This window comes from Drosophila obscura, unplaced genomic scaffold (assembly GCF_018151105.1).
Source record: "Drosophila obscura isolate BZ-5 IFL unplaced genomic scaffold, ASM1815110v1 contig_1, whole genome shotgun sequence".
In the NCBI taxonomy this organism is placed as follows: Eukaryota; Metazoa; Arthropoda; class Insecta; order Diptera; family Drosophilidae; genus Drosophila; species Drosophila obscura.
In genome coordinates, this window is record NW_024542679.1 from 5,844,736 (window position 1) to 5,856,362 (window position 11,627).

The 11,627-nt window shown below is 43.6% G+C and overlaps 1 protein-coding gene across 2 annotated transcripts; it reads right to left on the bottom strand.

The window, feature by feature from the left end:
* Nucleotides 1–1,508: 1,508 nt before the first annotated feature.
* On the bottom strand, nt 1,509–7,333 carry LOC111067521 (E3 ubiquitin-protein ligase CBL-B-B). Of its 2 annotated transcripts, XR_002607125.2 has the most exons (7): nt 6,507–7,333; nt 6,029–6,436; nt 5,843–5,967; nt 5,651–5,772; nt 5,431–5,562; nt 2,213–3,692; nt 1,509–1,692 (listed from the first exon to the last, which is right to left on the bottom strand). XR_002607125.2 is itself a non-coding variant. In XM_022356619.2 (6 exons), exons 1-6 carry the CDS (start codon nt 7,055–7,057, stop codon nt 2,406–2,408), a joined length of 2,625 nt encoding a protein of 874 aa, XP_022212311.2. In that variant the 5' UTR covers nt 7,058–7,333; the 3' UTR covers nt 1,779–2,405. The 2 variants fall into 2 exon arrangements, 1 of the variants encoding a protein (XP_022212311.2); XM_022356619.2 differs by lacking the exon at nt 1,509–1,692 and having other exon boundaries at nt 1,779–3,692.
* Between the last annotated feature and the right edge of the window lie 4,294 nt (nt 7,334–11,627).

Sequence of the window (11,627 nt, forward strand, 5' to 3'; positions counted from 1 at the left end):
CAACAAACAACAACAACAAACGTAATATAATACAAAATAAATACATATTTCAATAAAGCTAAAACACCTGTGTCTTTTGTTTGGTATCAATTTGTTGATGCTTTTAAATATAGGCAATGGAAGGCAAGGAAAGTCATGGAATATGACTGCAAAAGATCTTAGCTCTCAAATCACAACCCCAGAATTGAGGAAAGATGAACGCAGCCAGACTATAAAAATTAAATCTAACAAGACTAAATGATGTGAAATGAAAATTGGAATAGAACTTATGCACTAATATTCTAAAGCTTATTTCTGATAGTTTCCATGCCCACAAAATAATGATATATCCTTGTCGATTGGTTTCTTTTTTGGTTTTATTTTTTTTGTTTTTTATTTATAAGAATAATTTATATCTGCTTAGATTTGTTCGGTTACATGACATGACATGACTATGGGGTATGGTATCATCTTCCAACGTTTCCTTATCATCCCTTCGGTTCCCTGTGCTGTGGAATCTCTCTCGTATACATCCACCACCTCCTCCACGCGGACTCTCCTTCTCTTTTCTTGCCTGGTTATGCTTTCTGCACTTTTGCCGTATATACTCGTATGCTTGAAGTTATGTATATCTTTGTGTTTGTTTTTATGCTGCTAAAAATTCAAAATCTTTTCGCTTTTATATATACATATGTACCTATATATATTTATATATATATATTTTGTCGCCTATATGGTCTATATGTGGGTATGATGTTTGTTTACCTTATATTTTTTGTTTTGTTTTGTAGTCGAGGATCAAATTACTTACGAGTTAACGTTTTGCTTGCATTCGAGTGTTTTGTTTGGTTTTTCTATTAGTGAGTATTGCATTGATTCGATTCGATTCGATTTTTTGGTTTGTCTCCTATGCTACAAGTATGTGTATATTGTATACTAATATCGCTTAGTGTTAGTAGATATTTGAGTATTTTTTTTCGAGCTTTTGTTGGGGGCTAGAACATTTTTTTTTTTTTGATTTGAATTTTAAAAACCGATCGATTGATTACGATATACATACGTACATATATAAAGCCTGTAAAAAGGGATTTCGTAATACAAATTTGAATTAATGAGTATTTTGTTGTTTGCTTTTGCTTTTACTTTTACTTTTCACTTGACTTTGTTTCGTGTACGGAATTGAATTAATTTGATTCGATTCGAACTTACAAATTACAAATACTATTACAATTACAAATACAAAAAACGTTTCGAGCATTGTATAAAAAATCGAGGTAAACTTGATAGTGCATTCGGGATTCGGGATACGCGATCCGAGAGTGGAGCGTCCTGTCTGTCACTTTGTAGTTCATTCTTTGGCGTCATTTGTTTTTTTTGTTGGGGGGTTTGGGGGGAAACTCAGGGTTGTTGTTTTTTTAGGTTTCACTGGTTCAGGAGAAAGGCGGCAGCCGCCGAAGGCATATTCGATTCCTATTCTTGATTTCACGATTTCTAATGGCTGTGTTCGGTTCTAAGCGCCCCCCCTTAGCGAGAGGCTATTACATCAAAGTTTGCTTTTGGTGTTTTCTTTTGTCTTCCAGGATGATATGAGGGCGCTACTTATATCGAGGATGGGCTCATGAGCATGAAGGGTGAACTAAATCACGATACTTTTTTCTGTCTTTTTCTTTATACGAGTAGAGTATAGTATTTGGTTGCTTCTTTTACTATATCCTATACGAGAGAGAGAGTGAGAGAGAGAAGAGAAAATTTCAAATTTCGATTTGTTTTTTTTTTTTGGGGGGTGGGCAAGTACTTCCTTCTTTGGAACTGCAACGTATATACTTTCTATACCTTTTCTTTTTTTTTTTGTTTATATATAGTATTGTATATGTTTTTGTTTTTTTTTTTCTTAATAGGAAGAAGTTAGATAGTCTTAACATACGTGTACATAGCTATATTTGATATCCATTGGGGTTTTTGGTGCTTACATTTTTTTTTCGTTTTTTTTATATTTGTTTCATTTTTTTTTTGTTTTTAGTTTTTTTTTTGGGAACTTTTCGAACTGGGGAAACTTGAATTGCTTGTTGGTGGTGCTGGCTACGCCAAGTTGTGGGCGGGGGGTGGCATTCATTCCCCATAATGGGGCTGGGCAGGGCGTGAGTTTAGCGTACCTACAATGTATATATATGTATGCGTGTAGGCATGTGTGAGGCTTGTGTGTGTGTGTGCTCCTAAAGCGGCAAATATTCACCATGATTGAGAGAGATTTATGTGGAATTTCCGTTTTGTTCTTAAGACTTCTATTTAGATTTGTTTGCTTTGCCCTGGGATCAGCATTATCATTATCATAATATCGATATTGTTATCAACGCATTCGAATCATCAATCCATCATCATCATCATCATAATCATAATCATCAATCGTGCTTGGCATTGGGACACTTTTAGGCGCTATTCTTGGAGACAAACTCGCGCAGTATGTCGCCAGCCATCTCGATGTTGTTGCGCGATATCCCCAGAGCGGTGATCGCATTCTCCTTCGAATATCCCGCGTTCATCAGTCGCGCTATATACTCCAGATTGATGTTCTCGTAGGGCACGGAGCCACAGTCTTTTTGATTGATCGTCACGTTCGCATAGAGCAGCGGTTGCGTCTGCTGTTGCTGTGGAGGATTAGTTGCAGTCGCCGCCGCTGTCATTGTCTGGGTCACTGTCTGCTTGGGAGCGGCCTTCTTGCCGTTGGCCAGGGTTGCGGCGGAGGCGGCGGCGGCCAGCGCCGCCGAACCGCCAGTGCTGGTGGTGCACAGCTGTGTGTAGTGCGAGGAGGCCGAATCCTGCCTGGTGAGGGTCAAGCCACGGGCCTCCAGGGGGCGGGTATCGATCACGCCGCTAATGGTCTCCGCGGGCCCCACCTCCACGATGTCCTCGTCCAGCAGGGACAACACGGGGGAGGTGGTGCTCGTCGCTATGCGCTGCTGCCGCATCAAATCCTCCGCTAGGGTGTCCACGCTGGGCGTCACATGCGGCGGAATCGGGGGAGCTGTCGTCTGGGGCGGCACGTTGTCCATGCTGCATTGAATGTTGTCGATGCTCTTGCTGGTGGTCGGAGCGGCAGTCACCTTGCCCGGTGTCTCGACACCCGGCGAGGACTTGCGCGGCGGGAGTGGCGGTGCCACCACAGCGGAGGCGGCGTTGCTGCCCAACCCTGAGGCCGAATCCTGCAGATTCTGCAGGATGGCATACGAGCTGGTCGAGGCGGTGTCACTGCCGCTGCCGCTGCCACTGGACGCCGAGTTCTCCGATTTGCCAGGCAGCTTCTGGCCGTACGTGGAGTTGGCCACACAGGAGCCGATCAGGGGAGCACTCATGCGGTTCGTCGACTTCTGGCTGATGCTGGCGGCCCCTCCTCCATTGCTCAGCACAGCGGAGGCGGGAGGGGCCGAGGGCTGCGGCTGTGTGGAGCATCCTGCAGCGGAGGATCCTGATGCTGCTGCACCTGCTGCTGCCGCCGCCGATGATGATGTGGACGAGGAGCTGGAGCTGGGCAGGCTGAGGACCGGACTGCCGCCCGAATAGAGATCATTCTGCACGGCCATCAGGCTGGGCGTGGTGCTGCGCCGGCCCAGACGCGGTGATGTGTGCGGACTGTGCTTCTCCGCGGCGGCCCCAGCGGCTGCCGAGGTGCTGAGGGCGTGCAGCGAGGAGGTGGCTATGTTGAAGTCGCCCATGTCCTAGAGGGGGAGGCGGAGGATTTAGTTAGGCAGATAGATGTGTGGAAGAAGGACTAGGGCATGCCGCTAACAGGAGCAGTGGGGGAAGTAGGCTGCAGAGCTGCAGATCTGTGCATGCAGAACGGAACAGAACGGCGAAATCAACAACAAAAGAGAGACTGAAGAAGAGTGTGGGAACAGGAGATAATAAATTAAAACATAATTCGATTGCAACCAATATTTAAATATTCATAAAATGTTTATATATTTTTTCTTTTGTTTTAATTCGATTTTGGTTTTTTTGTTTTGTTTTTGTTTATCGTTTTAGCATAAAACTTATTAAGGAAATCAGAAAAAAACTAAACTAAAGGCTATGTATGGATGTATGTATAAAAATTGCATTAGATGTATTATATAAATAAACATTATCGATTATACGCGATTGATGGTGATCCTAGGATACGATCTGTGCCTGGATCTGTTTAGGATTTTGTTAACGAAATGAGCCAAAGGATGAGTTTTAATTGAGAGTGGTTCGGTTCGAGTCTTTCTCAATGGAAAATTCTGTGCTAATACTTTCAGTTCTAGCTAAAAATAATAATAATAAAACGATCATCCATGGCTATCAAATTGTGACCATTGTGCACTCACAGTGAAGACAAACGTGTTACGTTGTTCGTTTTATTTAAATAATCTAACTAAATTAATCAATTGTTGGCCTCTCACTTCCTTTCGGTATAGCCTTGGTTTTCGTTTGCGTTTTTGTTTTGTTTTGTTTATGCATTTTGTTAATAATAAATTACAGTCTTAGGGCAGCCCTCGGGCATGGTGATATGGTGGCTGCTTACACATATATAAAATTGAAACCGATCGGAAGGCAAAACACACACACACGCTACTAAAAACTAAATATATCTTTGGAAGTATTAAACAATAAACTAAAATGAAATAAACACACAACGGAGCAAAATGTATACGTTAGGATGAGTCTAAGGAATACTGTCGGGGGGGAGGCTGTGGGGATAAGAATACAGAGAGTATAGATGGATAGAGAGGAGGAAGCTCTACAAGATAATACAGAACGAGTTACAATTATAAATTGCTATGTACAAAAGACCGATCGAGGGCGAACAGAAAAATGAATCATTAAATGAATGAAAACACACTGAGAGAGAGAGAGCGCGCAGAGAGAGAGGAAATAAAAGAGAAGAAAATGAAACAAAACGAAAAAAGAACAAGTGTGAAGCAGCGAGCGCGATAACGAACATGGGTACTGATGAGCCACTTCCGCTTTGGCGCGGTGCGGTGCGACGCACACGAACGCGAAATTTCAACTACATAATGGATAGATGGATGAATGAATGAATGGGATACATGAATGAATGAATGTATGGATAGATGGTTGGGATGGTATTGGGTTCTCTGTGCTAGTGTCTGTATCTGTCTGTGGATTAGTTGCGGATGAGTTTTGGCTAATAATTTAAATATGTTACAGCTAAAACAAACAAAAATTAATTAAAACTGGAAACTGCAAAGAACTGCAAACTGCAGGCTAAACATTTAACTTATATAAACAATAGCAGTTGTAAGATCTAAGGTATATATATATATATATATATATAATGTAATACATATATATATGTAGATATAGATGTATATATAAACGAACCAAAAGTAATCATAAGAGTAATTATGTATATATAAATAGCAGCACAGGCGGCAGCGGAGCAGGCGGATCAGGCTGTGAACAAAACTATACCTCTGTATCGTCGTCATCCTGCTGCTGCTGTCGCCCATTGGTGACATTGCGATTGTGTTGCTTGCGCGGATCGAAGGCATCCACAACGATTTGTTCGGTGCCCTTGATCTCGGCGCGACAGAAGGGACAGCCCTGTATAAAATAGCACAGCAATAGGTCAGAATCAGTACATCTGGTTGGTAGCAGATTTCTACACGGTGTGGGTGGGGTGCTTGCTTACCTGTCCCTCAGAGTCCACCTGCCAGGAGGTGAGGCAGGGCGTGCACAACAGATGACCGCAGGGCTCGATGCGGATATCCTTGTCGTTCTCTGCACAGATTTTGCATAATTGAAAGGTGCTGCCTGAAACACCAAAGAAGGAAAAAGTTTAGAAGAAGCGACTAGAAAGGGCTGTAGACCATCCACTGCTCACCCATTTCACAGTATAGTTCGTATTGCTCTTGTGTGACTGTTATGTGATCCTCGGTAGGACTTTGCACCGCACAGGACAGATCCGGATTGTAGGCTTGGCCATCTGGATACAAGTAGAAGCCCTCGCTACAAGCGGACACGCACATTAAGAATCGTTTAACGCAAATCTGAATCTAAGCACACTTACCGATGACCATCGAGCAGCGCCTGGCACAGCGATTTGTTCTGTGGAATCGTTTGCAGAATTTCCCCCTCTGCCGTCACATAGCCGATGGCCCACTGACCGAGACGTGTGCAGGACAAACGAAAGACATAGCTGCCGGCCTTGAGGATGTAGCGCTGTAGACGCGCCTTCACCTCGTCGTATGTGAGAAACGCCACATAGCCCGGATGGGTGACGGCCAGGATTTGCCAGTTGCGCAGCAAGGTAACCCACGGCTGAAACAGACGCGTGAAGACATCGAATTCAAAATTCGAGATGAAATCGTTGCACGTCAGATCAATGGTGGTCTTCAGGGCCATAGCCTCCAGCCCCGACGATATCGGATGCACTTTGTTCAGCTCCTGTCGAAAGATCTTCCAAGGCACCAGTGTGCTGCGGGCGGGAGAATGCGTGTTGTGATTATGCTACGCAAAATGCATTGCAGCAAAAAGCGAGCACTCACCTGTTACCAAAATTACTCTTCCAGAAGTCAGCCGCATCGGCCTTGGTGATTCGAAACTGATCGCCAGCAAAGACGCCGTTGGGGAATATCGCCTTGAGCTCGCTGAGCATGTGGGAGAAGACCAAACTAAGTTTGGTCAGGTTACGACGGTAGTGGGAGTTCTCATCGAACATCTTCTCCTTGCCCTCCTTGAAGAGCTTGATGGCCTGCTTGCATTTACGCATCAGATTGTTGATGAAGACGTTGAAGTGCTCGTTGGCGTGCAGGAGGTGCATCTGGTCCTCGTTCTTGGAGTAGATGAGACGCAGTCGCTGATACGTGTCCGGCAGTATGTCCAGTATGAAGGGTGGACTGTTCTTGAGGTTCATTTTGGGCTGCTGGCACAGCTTGACCACCTTGTCCATCAGCTTCCACGTCTTCTCCAGCGTCTTCTTGTCCGTGGACAGGCGCTGCGAGACGCATGCCTCCGAGATGGCACCGTGCAGTTTCGAAAAGAGTGAAGGAAAAATTTTTGGTTGTGATTGCACGCGAGCTGTGCCTCTCGTCGCCATCTTTTCTCTGCTGCTGCTGCTGTTCTGCGCTGCGCTGCTGTTGTTGTTGCTAGCTTTGGGAGTTGTAGGTTTCACTCTTGACGTTCACGACATGAATTCACAGCTGGCCAGAACTACGCACGCACTGAACGGATACTCTCGCACTATTATTTATGCACTAGGCGTGTGCATTTGCACATTTTCATTTCGTTATAAAGTTTTTCTTTTTTTTTTGGTATTTAATCGCTGCTGTGAAATTGGATGGTCGCACGACGATAAGTTCGATGATGGGGCTGTCGATATTTTCTTGTTTTTAATTTGTATTTCCATAGCCAGGGCAGAAAACCAGGGCAGAAAACCAGGGCGGCGATCAAACACTCTTTATTTAAAAAGTCGAGCACCCTTTATTAAACCGCGGAAAATAATACTTTTTGTTTAGGATCCTTGTAGCTCCATCCTCCTCTTTACTTTAAAAACAAAAATGACCACCGACATCTTTCACCTGTAATGCGTAAAATATGTTAAAGTTATATAAATTTCGTGGAAATATTAAATACCCCTCTGGTCGACAATGGGTTAACGTTCAATTTTATTGATTGAAATCGTATTCCATTATTTTGATATTCGGTTTAATATTACTAGTTAGTTAGCCCACTCAGCCCTAAGCAAATAATTTTATCCGATAGATACATCCAGTTTCTACAAGATTAGCTAGTTTATAAAACTCCTGTTTATTGCATTTTTCCCATAATAAGGTTCAAACAAAAACGCCCAAAGCATAAAACGTAAATGTTGACTAAATGTGACGTCAGTGTTGCTGGTCAACCAAGTTTCTTCTATGCGTAAGGACTTTTGTATACCGTATATCCTTCCTTATTAATGTTAAATTTGTTGTTCCCAGTTCCATTGAGACATTAATAATGATTTTGTCTTAGATTGACATGTTTTTTACCCATTAATGCATATGTTTTGTGTTTAATATATACATTTATCCCTGTTCTGATACCTATTATTTGTACCCGTGAGCTGCTAAATTTCGTTAATAACTTTAAATTAGAGACTGAGTAGTTTCTGTATTAATTGGGGCATGAAATTACCAACAATATCTTTATTCTATAATATCCATTTTCCCAAGGTATGCAGATTGTTGCTCATTCTGATCTAAGGTTGCAGAACAGTGCTGCTAATTCATTTCCACATGTTGCTGAATTTTTTCCCATAAAAATCAAATGTATCTTACGGAAAGACGGAAAGACATATGGAAAGACGCAACAATGAATCTTCATTCCATACGCGTTCCCGTAAGATACATGTTTCTCACACCACGAAAGCGCTCTCTTCACCGCTGAAAAGAGCAAATTTTGAAACGCGCTCCGGACTTATTTCTGCGTTTAGTTGTGAGCCACTATCGATAGTATCGATATTTTGATACGTTTTTGTGGCGTTGCCAGACTCGTGCAATTCGTAGTTGCTGCGGGCTGCCATACCATGATATTTTGTGATATGAAATTCGTCAATTTTAATATTCAGTTTAATATTACTAGATAGTTGGCTCTCTCAGCCGTAAAGAAATAATTTTATCCGATAGATACATAAATTTTGTTCAGGATTGGCTAGTTTTCAGAACTCTTTTTTCTTTCATACGTACGTGCGTCAAAAATTGGCCCTACTTAGGATGCCTTTTAGCCTGGAGAATGTCACCAGTTACAAGCTGGAGAGATTCGGAGAATTTCCTCCCTCCACGAACTGTTTTTACTATTATTTTAAGCTTGCTTAGGTTTTACATGTATTTGATAAGCAATTGTTTGGTTTAAAAATGAGCCAAACCAAGCCCATTCTAGCGTTCCTGTTTTTAGAAAAATTTATTTATGTGATCAGAGAAAGTGAGGTAGTGGGATATTGTTAAATTTGAGAATCGTACATTTATATTAATCTTGGGAGTCCGCCAATTTCATTTGGCCATATAAATCCACGCCAGACCAGACTTGCCTCCACTAAGGCAGACTGCCTATCATGAATAATAAATATTTTCTTTTTGTACCCAAAAAATACTTTTCGATATAAAATCCGTTGCAAAAGTAACGTTTACCTTACGCGTTTTCAACTTTCAGCCAATAAAACTCAATTTCGACACCAGTGCTGCAAAGCCTCACACAGCACAGGGCTGAACTTGAATAAAACCGTTACAAGAAAATCATGTAGAAGTTGTGGCAGCGCCAACTACTACCTCTCGCTAGATGGTGATACTCAAATTTCAAATAAAAAACAGAAGAAAAATTTCGTATAAAAAAACGAAGAGCATTTCAAATATAAAAAAAGAAGAAGCAAAAACGGCGGGGAGCGGAACGGCTGAATTTTGGCTAAGCAGCCAAAATATTAATTCTCGCTCCTCCTACTTAATTGGAGCTCTAACACCGCATTTATATAATACGTATACGACGAGTAGAGTAATCGTCGTACTCAAACTCGAATCTCGTCTATTTCTTGATGCGGCGTCACAGCCAGAGGGGCTGTGATTAGAGCCGCCTCGTAGAAAACCAGCAGAACAGGTGCGTGGATGGGATTGGGATGCCGATGCCTGCTTCTATCTTTTATTATGGCCATTTCTTCGCACACAATCTTTTTAATATGCACTGCCGCCAGTGCAGCTACAATTTTCACTTTCCATTTTATTGGCAGCCCCGCAGGCCGCAGTAGCAACAGCAGCAGCAGCAGCAACCGCAGGCAAACGTCAAATATTTGGCCAAAAAGAAATTGCACGGCTGCCAAAAGGTTTTTACGTCTGCCTGGCTTTCTTTTAATTAATTTTTTCGGCTTTTTCTTGTGTGTGTGTGTGTGTCAGTGTGTGTGTGAGTGTGTTTGTGCGGCTTTGCCGCTGGTCGTGTCTGCAGCATTAGTTCTGGACGCGATGATGGCGCTTAAAAGCAAAGTCATGGCTGTCATATGCATTTTGGCTCCAAGGCCCCCACTGACGTGACGGTCGCTGCCGCCGTTGTCTGGCTGCCCAAAAACTAACTGTAAACCATTCACTTACTGACCTCTTTTTTACCGCTGCTGCTGCTGTGCAGCCGCCTCCACCTCCACTCAATTTTCTTTAATGCACACGCGACTCTCCCACCGCCGCCGCAGCCGCCATTGATCTGTATGTGTGTGTGTGACCCTTATTCGCAACGCCACTCAGGCGTAAAATTTATGGCTTTAAAGTCTATAAACACAGCTTCCAGCTAGCAACGAGAGCTGCCTGCACTGCGGCGGTGGCGGTGGCGGTGGCGGCGGCTGTGGCGGCACTGTGGCTGCACTTTCTACTGCAACTGCAACTGCAACCGCATCGGAATCGTGTGGATCGTGTCTATTGGAGAGGTGGAGCAGAGCACAGCACAGGCACCGCACAGCATGGAGCATAGGAGCATGGAGCGCGAGACCATGGCGCATGGAGCGCGGAGTGTGTGTGTGTGGTGTGGTGGTGTGTTATAATTTCAAATGCGGCTCGCCTTTTTGGTTGCATTTGCTGCCACTTTTGGCAAATTAAATTTGTACGCAAAACCGATTAGGCAGCAGCAGCGGCAGCGGCAGCTGCCGCAGACAACAACATGGATGGCCAAGTTGTTATTTTAAATACCGACAACTCCATTTAATCAATATGCGCCATGATGCCACGGAACAAGGCGATAGCTTCTCCAGCATATGGGCTCGGGCTCGAGCTGCACTGTAAGCTCCAGCTACAGCGCTGTAAGCCAGCGTCGACTGCGCTGCCTTTCACTCATATAAATTTGTTGGCATTGCAAATTCGGTGCCATTCGTCGGCGCATTGTCAAACCTTTCTCTTCGTTTCGCTGGAGCCTGGACTACTACGACTCTACTTTGAGACCGAGACCGAAACGGAGAAGGAGACGCACTGGAAGCCAATTCCAATTCGTGCAACAAAAGAAAAGAAGCAACAATAAGAACGTATAATTTTTATGAATGTAAAAAAAATCGGATGTGCGCGTGTGTGTGTGAGTGCCAGAGTGTGTGTTCCATTCATTCATTGAAAACGTCAGCGCGGGGATAACAACAACAACAACAACAACAATATATATGTATAATGCAATCGCCAGCGGCGTCGTCATCGTCGTAGTAAGCTTCATCAGAGGCCTAGCATACAGTGGAGAGAAGAGCATACACAGCGCAAAAGCAGAGCAGCGTCAGCAGTAGCAGTAGCAGCAGTAGCAGCAGCAGCAGCAGCATCAGTAGGCAGCGCAGCGCAGAGATCACTTCATATGCGAATCTCAGCGAGCGCGCATCAAACTCAAATTCAAACGGCAAAAGAGTAACGAACTACTCTACTCCCCGCCATAGAGGAGTCGCCGCCACAGGGGGAGGAAGCTGTGAAAAGAATTTTTTGTGTGCATAATAAAAAGCGATACGATCCAGAACGAACCAGCGAACGAACGACACAACGACGGAACGACGGTGTTTAAAAGCACTCTGAAAGCGTAATTGAAATCAAATTAAAGGCCAAACCGTGCAAAAAAGTAAGAGAAAAGGCCAGGCACAGGCGATAAAAAAGAAATTATGCTCCATTGTCCGATTGTATGACGAAAGACAGACA